This window comes from Alosa sapidissima, chromosome 23 (genome assembly GCF_018492685.1).
Source record: "Alosa sapidissima isolate fAloSap1 chromosome 23, fAloSap1.pri, whole genome shotgun sequence".
In the NCBI taxonomy this organism is placed as follows: domain Eukaryota; kingdom Metazoa; phylum Chordata; class Actinopteri; order Clupeiformes; family Clupeidae; genus Alosa; species Alosa sapidissima.
This window is the reverse complement of record NC_055979.1, coordinates 19,337,486-19,351,932: the sequence shown is the minus strand read 5'-3', so window position 1 is coordinate 19,351,932 and position 14,447 is coordinate 19,337,486. Positions and strand designations below refer to the sequence as shown.

The 14,447-nt window shown below is 44.3% G+C and overlaps 1 protein-coding gene across 1 annotated transcript in view; it reads right to left on the bottom strand.

The window, feature by feature from the left end:
* LOC121698177 (thyrotropin-releasing hormone-degrading ectoenzyme-like) overlaps positions 1 to 14,447 on the bottom strand; it is a 163,958-nt gene that overhangs the window by 51,081 nt on the left and 98,430 nt on the right. The window contains exons 6-7 of the mRNA XM_042080024.1: positions 9,836 to 9,973; positions 6,295 to 6,360 (exon numbers count right to left, since the gene is read on the bottom strand). Of these exons, the coding sequence (XP_041935958.1) occupies positions 6,295 to 6,360; positions 9,836 to 9,973 (204 nt within the window). The remainder of the gene's footprint in view (positions 1 to 6,294; positions 6,361 to 9,835; positions 9,974 to 14,447) is intronic.

Below are 14,447 nucleotides of genomic sequence, written 5' to 3'. Positions count from 1 at the left end.
TAGCCTCCCGTCCTCACCCTCAGGGACCCACCCTGCCTGCTCACCAACCCAGCCCTCCTTCTGTGGTTAGTTACATGCCCTCTGGCAACCCTGCCAGCAGGTTCCCCTTTCCCACTACTACCTCCCTGTCACTCCCTATCACCTTCACCGCGACCACGTCTGATCAGCTTAGAGCAACAAGAGTTAAAAACACACGTGCATTCGATGAGGGGGGGTCATTCAAGACCCACACCAGCATCCTGTATGACCCAAGAATGAGGACACTGGCAGTAGCAGTAGCATGCTCAGTGATCGTATTTGGTGAGTTATTATTTGGAGTCTCCGCTGTCTCATAAACAAGAGGGGAGCTGTTGATAAAGCAAAGCAGTTATTCTTGGAGGAGAACTGCATTCACGCTCATCTTCAAAGGCAATCAGGAAAGCGCTGAGCTGAACGGGATCCTTAAATGAGCTGTTTGGCGGAGACTGCTGCGGTGGATGCTGCTGTGCATACATTTGCATCATTTGCATGTGGACACAGGACCACCCCTGGCCACACCATTGCTGTTGTGTCTGTGCTTCTTTTCTTTTTTTATTCTCCTACAGTGTACTTTGCCTGAATGTATGTTTTAATGAGTTCTGCTGCTGCCACCGCGGTTTTTCTCTGTTTTCTGACCTGAAGCTTAATACGTTTGCAGAGATTGTCTTTACATTGTGTGCAAAAAAAAAACAAAAAAACAAACAACCAACAACAATGATGGAGAGACTTATAGAGAGAGAGAGAGAGAGAGAGAGAGAGAGAGGGATGAGTAGGAGGTAGGAGAGAAATGGAGGAAGGTGGGGGGAGAAAGGAATGAATCCTGTTCGTAATCCGCTGGGAAAGACAACAAAATGTTATTCATTTCCACAGTAATTGGCGCTGTTTTCTCACATTTGTATATTTCCTCATAACACGCTTTGAGATAGCTTGGAGTCCTGCAAAACCCTGTTATGCCGACAGGACAATCAAATCCGAACCTTGTCTCACGATACGCCACGCTCCCTTCGCTTACCTTGGAAATAAAGATTGATTACTCTCGCAGCGTAATTGCCTCTGAGGTGACTTTTTCAGAGATGCTGGCGCGGAGAATAAATAATTCATATTCGATAACGAGTCTCGCCAAAATAAGCTTTGCTCGCCCTGATTTAAAGGTAAACGTATGCAATTAGTCATTTGGAAAAGTCATTCGCAGATGATTAAGGTAGACTGTTTGGCGAGAGGCAGCATTTATTTGCATATTAGGCATTTGCAAGAAATAGCAAGTCTGATGAAATGTGAAAACATGTGTTAGGAGAAAGACACAGAACAAAACTAAGGGAGAGGGAATGCGAGAGATGAAAGCTAAATATAAAGAGAAATATCTAAGAATCGTAAGAGAGAACCACTATGCTTGTTTAGCATTCCCCCCCCCACCCCCCATCCCCCACAGCATCCACAGATGTACAGGTACTTGGGCTAATGTTCGAAAATTGAATTTTGTGGAATATCTGTCCATTTCATCTCTGTCCAGAACACATTATGAGCCGGCGGCAGCCTTCCGCTCTGTCTGTCTCCAGGTAAGAAAGGATCTGCAAAAAGCTGACAAAAGTGCCCGGGCCTGATGGATTCTGTGCAGTAAGCACCCTGGGGTGCCTGATTGCATTCAAAGGATAATGGCAAACTAAGAAAAGAGGATATAGAAGTTTGTGCTTTTTCTGCAAGGCACGATCATTTTTTTTTTTTTTTTTCTTCAGAGTGGGGCCTTGGTGCAGCTTTCTTCCTGCAAAGGGGAGGGCAGTAATCCTGATGCTGTCACATCAGTGACACTTTCACATTAATGGCTCATTTTGTGACATTAGACGTGACATTTTGATAAAAAGTTCCAAAGCAGTCTAAATGCGTAGAGGTGGGGAATCAGACTCGCTCTGCTTTTTTCCCCTCCCGCGGAGTCTTCTGTCACCCCATCTCTTCTTAATGAGTCCTCCATTTTTCTTTCCTGTCCCTCGTCCTCAGCCTATCAGGCGAGGCCATCTTCCTCAGGCTGACGCCCTCGCTTTGGGGGAAGCAAGATAATTGAGGTCATGGAGTCAACCATGGCACGACTCTCTTGCTCTCTCCTTCTTTATTTTACGCCCTCTCTGTTTGCTCAGGCCCTGATCAAGGGCACTCTCTGGGCCAGATGTGGTCTGCATCCGGCCCAGTTCCGGCACCAGGGAGTCGTCTGCTATGCTATGTGTGTCCTGGCTGTAGGCTCTAATTATGTGGGTTAGAGTGGGAGTGGAGTGGGAGGGAGGAGGGGGGTGGAACACAGGGAGGCACTTAAGGCTGTGAGAACTCATTCTGTCCAAACTTTATGGCTATTATTATATGGTGAATGCACAGATAGTTCTCAGTCTGATAGATAGATAGATAGAGATAGATAGATAGATAGATAGATAGATAGATAGATAGATAGATAGATGGACTGGAAGTCTGAATTTCCCTAATCAGGGAAATTCAGACTTCCAGTCCATCTATCCATCTATCCATGCATTCATCTATCCATGCATTCATCTATCCATGCATTCATCTATCCATGCATTCATCTATCCATCCATTCATCTATCTATGTATTAAAACCTCCAACTTCATTTGCATGTTGTGTTTTATTCTCATATACCCCAAACCCACATAGCAGCCCAGCCCTGCTCAGCTCATTCTCATGCACTTTTAATTTTTCAATTAGTGCTCCTGCTCTCTCTCCCTCCTTCACTTCCTCAGTGTTGGCTGAGACACGGAAGTCTTTAGCGGGACTGAGGGGTGTGCTTGGGGTGTCTGTGTGTGTGTGTGTGTGTGTGTGTGTGTGTGTGTGTGTGTGTGTGTGTGTGTGCGTGCGTGCGTGCGTGTCTCCTCTCTCGGGTTGTAGATTCTTCAGCTGCAGTGTTTTGGCACCATGCTGAGTGTCGGGGGTGAGGCGTAAGTGTAAGTGTGTGCTGCAGATCGGAGTGTGAAGTGCAAAGCGTGGAGCATGGAGAGCACCTTTTGTAGTGGTGGCCCAGAAATATAAAGTTCAGCCAGACGGAAACTCTTAAAAAAATAAATGTAAAAAACTCAGCATACCCGGGAGTCACAGAGGAACAACTCAGTAGGAGGAGGTGGTGTGATTCTGTTTGTGTATTTACAAGTGTGGTGTGGTGTGGTGTGTGTGTGTGTGTATGAGATAGATAGTGATACAGAAAAATGATAAGAGAGAGTGAGCAAGCACAGGGGAGAGGGGGGAAATCATATTTGTTTTGTTTGGCAGCCTGAGTAAGGCAGGCTTGTGTTAGCGAATAGGGTGTGTGTGTGTGTTTGTGTGTGTGTGTGTGTGTGTGTGTGTGTGTGTGTGTGTGTGTGTGTGTGTGTGTGTGTTTGTATGTGTGGGTACAGATGATGCCTGTTTGTGGAGCGAGAGAGAGAGTGTGGAGAGAGATATCGAATACTGTAATAAGAGATAGAAAGCAGCCTTTGTGAGCTCTGTGCATTGGAGGGGGTTTGTGTGTGTGTGTGTGTGTGTGTGTGTCCCACTGAGAAATCAATGCCCAACAGGCCAAACAGAGAACGAGGAATGGAGGTCCGTCCCCGAGCTGAGCCATATTGTGTCCACGGAATAATCAGCTGTCTCTGCAGCTCTCTCTGAGCCATCATGGGCTCGTACACTAACAACGCCAGCAGGTGAAGGACTGGGCAGGTTTTATGAGAGAGTGATGGAGGGATAGATATGAGAGAGAGAGGGAGAGTAAGACAGAGAGAGAGAGAGAACAACAGAGCGAGTGAGAGACTAGGAGAAAGAGTTATTGAGTGAAACAACAGAAAGAGAGAGAGAGAAAGAGAGAGAATGAAAGAGACAGTGAGGATAAGAATGACAGTGGGAGAGAAAGAAAGAGAGAGAGAGAGAGAAAGAGAAAGAGAGGAAGGGAGAGAGAGAGAGGGTAACAGCATGAGATAGAGGCTGGTTTGCGTATTGATCTCGATGTTGGGCATCCCTCACTACTCGGCAAAAAAAAAGAAATCAGAATAAAAGAAACAGACAGGCTCTTTTCAATACTAATGACACGAAGTCGCTCGCAGATCAATGCCTCTCACTGCCACAGGCAGAGCCTCACACTAAAAGGAAAAGACACGAGGCATTTGTTTAAATATCCACAGGCCTACCTCCAGTTTGGAGATGAACAGGAACTCACAGAAAGATCTTGATTTGATATGCGGTCATATAGACACAAACACACAGACACTCACACACACACACACAGCTCCCAACCAACACATAACTAAAACATAAACACACACATACTCTCAAACACACACACACATGAACATAAAAACACACACAAAAACTTATGTGCAAGACACACAGACATACACACAGTCCACAATGGATGCCTGACATGATTATTTTATGAGTCTCTATTTCAACCCGTGAGCTCACAGCGTGACAAAGTGACAAAGAATCCGTTGATGTAAAATTAAACCATGAGGTAGTCTGTTCTCCCTCGTGTCACTCAAACCCTCTCACCAAAACATCAGCACGAACTATCAACTTTAGAGGGCTCAGACATTTTCATGTATTACAGGATAAATGTTTTAGTGGCTCTATCTTCCAAGACCTACAGCAGCCATTTCTTAGTCTCCTAGTTCTTAGCCCCAGTGCCTCATGTCTCATTCAGAACATAGGAACGAGGTGAGACAAAGTAGGTCGGTGATAAAAACTTTTTCTGAAAGTTACACAATACAGAAATTCTTCTGTGAAAAGCATTACTGTGAGTAATCCATAAGTACATTTTTCTCCATTATTGTGCTGTGCCATTCAACAAATTTAGATGAATAGAAAAGCCCATTAGTATCTGGAAAGGAGAGACAGAGAGAGACAGAGAGAGACTTATGGCCCTTTGTCAGCCAGGCTAATGTAGCACCTGTTCCAGCAACCCTGCCGCTCCATAATGTGTTTACACTGAATTTGGCTTATATTTACATCTTAACTAATTCAAATCGGAGCGTTAGCATGAAACCTGGTTTGAAGTTGTGTGCAACCAGATTAGGGCTTATCCTTTGTTTGATACCGCTAATCCACAGAGTGGCGGCCCATGCACAGAGCTCCCACTTGACTCCGTTTATGCACACACACACACACACACACACAAATAAACACACACTCTCTCTTTCACATGCACACACAAACAAACAAACACACACACACACACACACACACACACACACACACACACACACACACACACACACACACACACACACACAGACACACACACGGGCACAGCCATTTCCCTTTATAAACAGTCCAATCTCAACTCGGTTTAAAAGCGTTCTCCATTTTAAAAGCAAACACGCAAACAAAACAGGATCTGACAAATCACATTGTGCGTGTTGGTTTCCGCGCAAGTAAGCGGACATTCGTAACTCAAACTTTGATGAGAATAACGTTGAGTTTAAAATGGCAGGCAGGAATTCAGCAGGGAGCTGAGCTCTCAGGCAGTAGCAGAGGACTCAGCATACATGTTAATGCATGCATGAGTAACACGCGTCCTGTGTTGCACAATCCTCAAGCGCTCTCCCCCATAGGGAGCTGTGGGTTTGCTTACATGCATGGGTGATGTATGGTGAAATAAAATGGAAGTGTGGTTGTCCTGAATGCCAGAGTGTTTTTTTTTTTTTGTGTATAAATGTGTGAGGGAAAGAGTGAGAGTAAGAGAAAGAGTCTATGTGTGTGTGTGTGTGTGTGTGTGTGTGTGTGTGTGTGTGTGTGTGTGTGTGTGTGTGTGTGTGTGTGTGTGTGAGAGAGAGAGAGAGAGAGAGAGAGACAGAGAGAGAGAGAGACTACACTGTGGACTGTACAAGCACCAGTAGATATACTGTATGTGCATCTACAGTATATGTTTACGTGTATGTTTACATGTCATGCGCTCATTTTCCATGGACCTGCACGTGTACATGTGTGTGTAGCTGGATGCTTGTATTGACAGTTTAGATGTTCTGGTCCCAGCTTTTCATCAACTTTACCAGTCAAAAACCAGCGATGGGAAACCCTGGTGTGTGCATGTGTTAGGAGAGGATTTCATTGTGTATTAGCTTTAATTAAGAGCTAACGACTTTACCCATTTCTGGGCCAAGCACAGGGGGAGAGAGAGAGAGAGAGAGAGAGAGAGAGAGAGAGAGAGAGAGAATGAGAGAGAGAGAGAGAGAGAGAAGGAAAGAGAGTGATGTGGTGAGACAGATAGGAATGGAGGGAGGGAAATAAAAGACTTATGAGGATTCTGTTCTTACATTCAGGCCCCTCTGGAAAACCGCCTGACCCATCACGTTGGCCAGCATCCGGATAAGTGCGGCTCCCTGCAGGAGAAGAAGAGCAGAGCTTACATGTGGGGTTCTAAGTGTCTAGCTGAACTTAAACCAGAGCAAAACCTACTATTAGGGTTTTAGGTATGTATTTAGAACCTATGGTCATCCTTGCCCTGAAGTATGCGTCCCCAATAAATACTGAGGGGAATATTGTAATAGTCTACACCGTAAAAAGGATTTGTAGACTATTTTCTCTGACAAAACACAAGCCAGTGTTTATGAGTAACAGTATCTAACATTGATATATATATACATGGTATCTATTATGAAATTTTTAATAGATGTTGCTGGGAGAGACGTTGCCAACATGTTTTGATTCAGTGAAATCAGTGAACCAACATGATACCTGCTGCTGCATTGGCAGTAACACAAATCAGACATTAATGGATGCAGCGCAGTGATGTGTAGACTTACAACCGGTGACTCAATTCTAGTGTCTTCCCTCTGACATTTCTGTTGTGCGATGTGACTCAGAAGCGGGACAGGAAAACAAACAAACAAACAAACAACTAAATGAGCGAACAAGGGTGGCGTGTTGACAAGATCACCGTCAAGGGTTTCCTCCTGATCCTCCACCTGACAGCTCAGGCAAAGATCTCATCAAGCCCACTTCTTCTGTGTGAACAACAGAGACACCAGAGAGAGTCATGCCCTGGCAGTGTCTGGCTGGGTCTGTCTCTCAGTCTGTCTGTGTGCATGCATGTGTGTGTGTGTCTCTGTGTCTCTCTGTGTGTGCACAAGTGTGTACAAGGGGCAGCCATGGCCTACTGGTTAGTGCTTCGGACTTGTAACCGGAGGGTTGCCGGTTCGAACCCTGACCAGTAGGAACGGCTGAAGTGCCCTTGAGCAAGGCACCTAACCCCTCACTGCTCCCCGAGCGCTGCTGTTGTAGCAGGCAACTCAGTGCGCCGGGATTAGTGTGTGCTTCACCTCACTGTGTGCTGAGTGTTTCACTAATTCACGGATTGAGATAAATGCAGAGACCAAATTTCGGATCAAAAGAGTTTATTTACTTATACTTCTATGTGTTTGTGTGTGATGCCCCTCCAGGCCTATCTTTAGTTGTCTGTGGGTGTGTGTGTGTGTAGGTGTATACATTATGTGTGTGTGTGCCTGTGTGTGTGTGTGTGTGTGCATGTGCATGTGCATGTGTGTATGTGAAAGAGACTGTGTTTTTGCCTCTTTATTTCTGTGAGTGTTTATGTGAGTCTATGGGTGTACCTGCACTTGGGCACATTGTATGGAGTATACATAATACAGTATGTGTGTGTGTGTGTGTGTGTGTGTGTGTGTGTGTGTGTGTGTGTGTGTGTGTGTGTGTGTGTGTGTGTGTGTGTACGGACAGCCCAGAGGCACACTAAGTGGGATATAATAGACTCCTGATTGACACGTAGGTAATAGAGACTAACACACACCCAAACAGACTGTCTAAGATGCACCGTCTACTTCTGACACCAGGACCACACCACGCTCTCATGACTGAGCCGATAACAATGTGTTCTGCTTCAATTGCACGAGCATGGAGCATATATCTCAGCTGATTAAAAAGTAGGACACGAAAATAAAGCTAATTGAAAATAATTGAGTCAATGGCTTTAGAAACTGAGCTCGAAGGCTGCTTGTTAATTCTGCTTGGTAATAGCTACTATTTTCTAGACCAGACATAAGACGGATAATGATAATTTAGCCAGAAAGGCTTTATAATTGCGGCACCCAGTTCAAAGCTCTGCCATATCATATGACCATACTGCATGTCGGTTTACCTTCTGTTGGTGGCCTTCTATTTACGTTCCTTATTCATATCGATCCCACTTGTTAGAATCTCTTAGATGGTCTAATATCTCATTACTGTCCTTACTGATAAAAGATATACCATGGAAACTGCTCTATGATGAGAATTAATTGTGAGGCACGCCATGGTAACTGCTATATGATGATATTATCTGGTAAGGAATGCCATGGAAACTGGTCTGTGATTATATTTTCCTGGTAAGGGATGCCATGGTAACTGCTATATGATATTTCCCTGGTAAGGGATGTCGTGGAAATGGCTTGATGATGAGGGTGCAGATTTGTTATTTTCGTTGTCCAGGCATGGAGAGGGCTGAGTGGGGAGGGCGGCCAGACACAGGAGGCAGAGTGTCTGGGGAGCATCTGTTTTTGCCAGCTGGTTGTGCCCTCACGTCTCTCTCTCTCTCTCTCTCTCTCTCTCTCTCTCTCTCTCTCTCTCTCTCTCTCTCTCTCTCTCTCTCTCTCTCTCTCTCTCTCTCTCTCTCTCTCTCTCTCTCCACCCATCTGTGACTGTCAGGAGTGGCGGATGACACTCCGATTTTTAACAGTGAATATAAACAGACTGAGGAGACAAGACAAGCATTGCTGTCAAAACTCCAGCAAAGTGAAAAAAAAAAAAAAAGAACGGGACTTTGAGTTGCTAATTTCTTTCTTTGTCCTTATACGCTTTGTTTTCTCCGTTCGGTGTTGTTTGGCTTTGTGTGACAAGGCGTCTTGCGTTAGGGTTATATAAAGCAGTTTATCTTGTATGTGAGGTAATTATGAAGATTTCAGCCCTTCCTGAGAAGGAGCTGCTTATTGCACCATCACTTCCTTGAGGCCAGAAACACACTACTCCTGCTTTCTGCTACATTCTCTCTTGCATTTCCCCATTTCTCAGCATATTAAAAAAACATGACATTATTGGGATATTTTTCTCATGTGTCATGTGCAAGGGGATGGTGAAAGCGAAATTATTTCACTCAAGAGTTCTGCAGTTGATTAATCGGGGGATAATTCAGGGGAATGTGAGTTGGGTTTTTTTTTTTTCGCAGCGAAAGTCTTCCAATGCAATTTTATGCACCTGAAAAATGTACCCAGCCTTGCGAGGACCGGCCAGTAAGTGTTGGAGAGTGTGTGAGTGTGTGAAGGAGACGAGTGTGAGATTGTGAGATGGCACGCGCTGAGTTAAAGGTGTGAATATGCTCATCCTCTCAGAGTTCCTAGGCCATAGTCCACCCTGCTCAGCCATTGTCCTCGACGGCCATGTCAGAAGGTGGTGACAGCATGATCGTTTCTGCACTCAGGCCCTGCACTGACTCACTTAATTAAGCTTCAGCTCTAATGTCAGTTAGAGAGCCAGAGACATAGTAAATGGGACACTGACAGATTCAGGATGACTACTGCTGCACAGGGACCATGGAACTCACCATGTGTGTAGAATTGTTATATTTAGATGACGCAGGTCAAGATTTTATAGTGGGCCAGCAACACATAAAAATAGATTGAGATCTACACTCATGTATACTTAAAAATATTAGTACACTCAAAATAGAAGTACTATGCATTGTGTATACACTTAATGATACACATTGCCATAACTAATATGACTTGACAGGGTTATGCTGATTGTGTTGGTCATTTGGTCACAGTATGTAAGGGAGGGTCTTGAGGAGGAGAGTGGGAGGGTGCTTGCCTTTTTATAGGCGATCCAGTCGAAGACCCTGTCGATGTCGGTGGCCTCAAACACCTCCTGGGAGATAGGGTGAGAGCTGGCCAAGCCGTCCAGCAGCATCACCTCATGGAGAACATCTGTCAGGAAACGCTGTTTCTCCTGGCACACAGAGAGAGAGAGAGAGAGAGAGAGAGAGAGAGAGAGAGAGAGAGAGAGAGTACAGAGAATTAAAGAATGAAGATAATTATGGAGATATACACTTGCACACTGTAAAACATTTTTTACTGACTTTACACGGTCAAGTTCTATTATTACTTTAACTGAGTTAAGTTAAGCATTGCAAGGTTATCACAGATATACTGCAGATTGAACATGTTTACTCTCTACCAGGGAGTAAGAGAAATGTGTGTGTGTGTAGCAAGAAAGAAACAGCTTTCATAAAAATAAGACAAAGGAGGAAAAACCAGATTTTCAGAATCTAGACAAGCATACTCAAATCTTTGTACTGGTTCAGTTCGGGTGAGTCCAGCGAGAGCGATGAAATGTGAAGGGTCTCCATCTGGACCGGGCGTCTGTTTGCGGTTTATTTTGGACGAGGAGGCCTGGACAGCCAAGGGCATCTTCACTCAGGCAAGAGAGTGTCTCTCCTTCCCACGCCCCCAGGGAGCCACCTCCAAAAGGATGCTTTCTTTGGGCTCTCGCTCAAGCGAACAAGCCTTTGCGCTTTCTCAGACTAAAATTTTAGAAGTGCAACAAATCCAATCTATTAGGCACCATTTGTCAGCAGCCTTTCTGTGAATCTACTGGGCTAACAGGTGTAACAGCAGATGCCAGGTGTAAGATGACAAAGTCACTGTCTCTTCTGTAGAGGTGAGAAGATGTTTGAAACACGTGTATGAGCTGCTACTGAAATCCTCGGAGGGATAGCTATGAATATTTTAACAGTATACATGTGTGCTTCAATGGTATAATAAACCTTCCAAAGCCCATAAACATTCAGAAGTTTGAGACAAGTGGGATGTGTGGTTTCAAGAATGTATGCTTAGGCCCTAGCTGTGGCGCAACTGGCTGGGGCACCTGCATTGTACACCAGTGACCCGGGTTTGATTCCCGTCCCGTGGTCCTTTCCGGATCCCACCCTGACTCTCTGTCCCATTCACTTCCTGTCATTCTCCACTGTCATGTTGCATTAAAGGCATAAAAACCACAAAAAAATTACTTAAAAAAAGATTGTACTGTATGCTTCACTCTGCACAGTAGTGAGAACTGAGATTCTTCTTTCAAGTCTTGCCAAAAACTGTCTAAAATGTGCTTTTTCTTAGCTATGATTAGCTACATCCTACAAAGCCCTTGTAAAATGCTTCACAGCTCAACACCTGTGACTGCCTTGATATGGCTCTGGATAGATCTATCTATATGCCTCTGCATTAACCAAACAAAAACTGTGTTGCTTGGCAACCATTATGTTATATACAGTAGACCCTTTCAAGAGAGTTCCATTATCAGCATCATAGTTGGCCCCACAAGGCTTCCGTTTTAACATTCCATATGTTATCTTAATGCAGAGGAAGTAGATTGGGAACCAAATAGAACGTTCAAGCATTGTTTTTGTTTTTATCGTTGAAAGGGTCTATATATATATATATAAACAACAGTCTATACAGCTTAAGATCTACAGTATATTGCTTGGTGGAGAGCTGGTGGAGAGAGCTCACATTATTATTATTATTTTGTTACTTGCATTATTGTTGCTGTAAGTTTATTTTATGAAACCTTGCCAGGTATATGTAGTAACCTTTTTATCAGGTAGAGAGCAATTTATTAAGTATAGTATAAGTATATATACTTTTTTGATCCCATGAGGGGAATTTGGTCTCTGGATTTAACCCAATCGGTGAATTAGTGAAACACAAACAGCACACAGTGAACACAGTGAGGTTAAGCACACACTAATCCCGGCGCAGTGAGCTGCCTGCTTCAACAGCGGCGCTCGGGGAGCAGTGAGGGGTTAGGTGCCTTGCTCAAGGGCACTTCAGCCGCGGCCCACTGGTCGTGGCTCGAACTGGCAACCCTCCGGTTACGAGTCCAGAGTGCTAACCAGTAGGCCACGGCTGCCCCTAAGAAGTCCACAATCAATTCAATTGTCTTGCCACGATCTGTGGAGCTTACAGACAACGTTAGCAGACGTTGACAATTTAGCAGACACTTTGATCCAGTTTTAATCCAAAGCAACAAGGCTTCGCAACGCCCAGTTCTGTTGTCAGCCCTGGGCCAAACACTTCTCAGGCAGGACATTACAACTGCTCTACCACACCACTGTTCTACATTCTGTTCCTTCCCCCCACCACCCCCAAACCCCCACAACAACTCTCTGCCCTGTATATCTGTCTCTGCCTGCTCTAAGCACACCTGATTGAAATCAGTAATTAGAAATCAGTAATTAAAACGCTTTTGATTGGCTAAATCAAATGTGCTCAGGCAATCAAGAGTGTCACTGATGCATTAAGTCGGATATGGAGAGGAGGGGGAGATAAAGAACAGACTGGTGGTTTGCAGGAGCCAGAATTGTTTAATACATGTCTCGTATGTGTATAAGCAGGCGGGTATAAACTCTGCAGAAAGTATGCAAACCTCACTCCCAACATCTTAAGAGACAGGCACTACTACTCATGGATTTTAACCAGATGTGAGCACACATGGAATTTCATCAGATGTGAGCACACATGGATTTTCACCACATGTGAGCACCCATGGATTTTAGCTTTTTTTTTTGTTAGGACACCCAGAGTCTGCAGGTTCAAGCCTCAAAGCTGAGCTGGTATAGGACTGAACTGTGCATTCGAAACACAACGCAGGTTAGTCATGTGACATGTCCAATCTGACTATGATATCCGTTCACATATTGAATGTTCAATATAAAAGTATTTTAGAGATGCTTTAAACTTGATACAAAAAAAAACACAGCACTTCTATTTCACTTTTGTCCACTGATAGCCAGATATTCTCCAGCTATTGTCAACATAACAGGAGATTAAAGGTACAGTAGGTTAACACCAAGAATCTGGCTCAGCAGTAAAAAGTAGTAAGCTGGTGGTCAGCATGTTTGTTATTTTTTAACATCTCAGTCTAACCTTACTAAACGAGACACCTGTCCCACAAAACAAGGCTGTGTTTGCACCAGTTAAACACCACAGCTACTCCGCAGCAGCCAAACAGATAACTCAGTGACGACGATCGATGGCTGCTGTCATTTGTCTTGAAGCCTAGTTATCTTCTCGACCGGATGTGTCTTTAAGGACGACTGATCTCTCCCTCTCTGATTAGTCGATGCCAGCAGCTGGCAGCCGAGCGTCCCCATCAGTCAGTGTGTGTTCACGCGTCGGATGCAGCCCGTTAGTGCGCCATCAGGCTGGACCGCAGCTGCAGCGTACGCCAAAGGTTCCAGGAGCAGCGCTCCTTCATTTGTGCACTCTAATTTGTGCACTCTAATTTGTGCACTCTAACTATGAAGGTATATTGGGTGCAAAAGTGGCGAGCACGTTTAACTGCAGATTTGGCATGTGCACACTAAAGTCATAAATGTGTCTGAGCGCGATCCAGGATCCAGATCTGGCCGCCTTGTTTTCTCGATTGATTCGCTCGACGTGCACACATACAAATCTTTTTGCTCCTATTATATCACCTAGCCAGGAGCAAAAGTATCGTCACTCGTAGAAGCAGATTCGAGCACTTGTATCAATTGACTTGTAGTCGTGCAAGAAAATCAAAGCGATCTGTAGAATTTTATTAATGAGAAATTATTTCACAGATGCACAACTTCGGATGCATTAGTTCACATTTACGCACGAATGTTGTGCATGTTCTCAGATTATGAAACACGGATGTGCAAATGTGTTTCGCACCAACTGCGCTGCAACGATTGGAGCAAACGTGTAGAGTGCATGACTCTTAAAAGTTGTGACTCACAGGATAGGATTTGTGTACCTGCAAAAAGGATTTGTGAACACGTAGCCCCTATTTTGTGTTAACTAGATATAAAACAAATATCTACAACTTCAACTTTACTGTTACACATTTATGACTTTAGTGTGCACATGCAAAATCTGCAATTAAATGTGCTTGCCACTTTTGCACCCAATATACCTTCATATCTAACATCGTCATCTGAGTGTTTCATCTTACGAAATGATACACACACCTGCCTGGAAGCGGTCTTTCTCCTCTGTCCCTCTCTCTCAGAGAAGGGCCTCATAGACACATATGCAAGCCCAGTCACAGACCTAGGCATAGGCACACACACCCATACACACACACACACACACACACACACACACACACACACATACACACGCACTCACCTATTTCTCTTTAAACACTGCTTGCTGAATAATAAATTAAAAGGAGAGAAAGGCCTTTCTGTTTTTGTGTGTCTCTCCTCATGTCCTCATGTCCAACATGCGCTTCATCCTTAGGGAGGCTAATCTCCTACACAGTAGGCTAAAGATAACACTTTGTAGAGACCACTTCAACATATAACTGCTATTTAAGCCACGAGTGGTGATTAATAGTTTAGTAAAAGGACAAAAAACGTCAGGCTCTTAAAGTGGCTATTTGCACAGACAAGGATTGACAC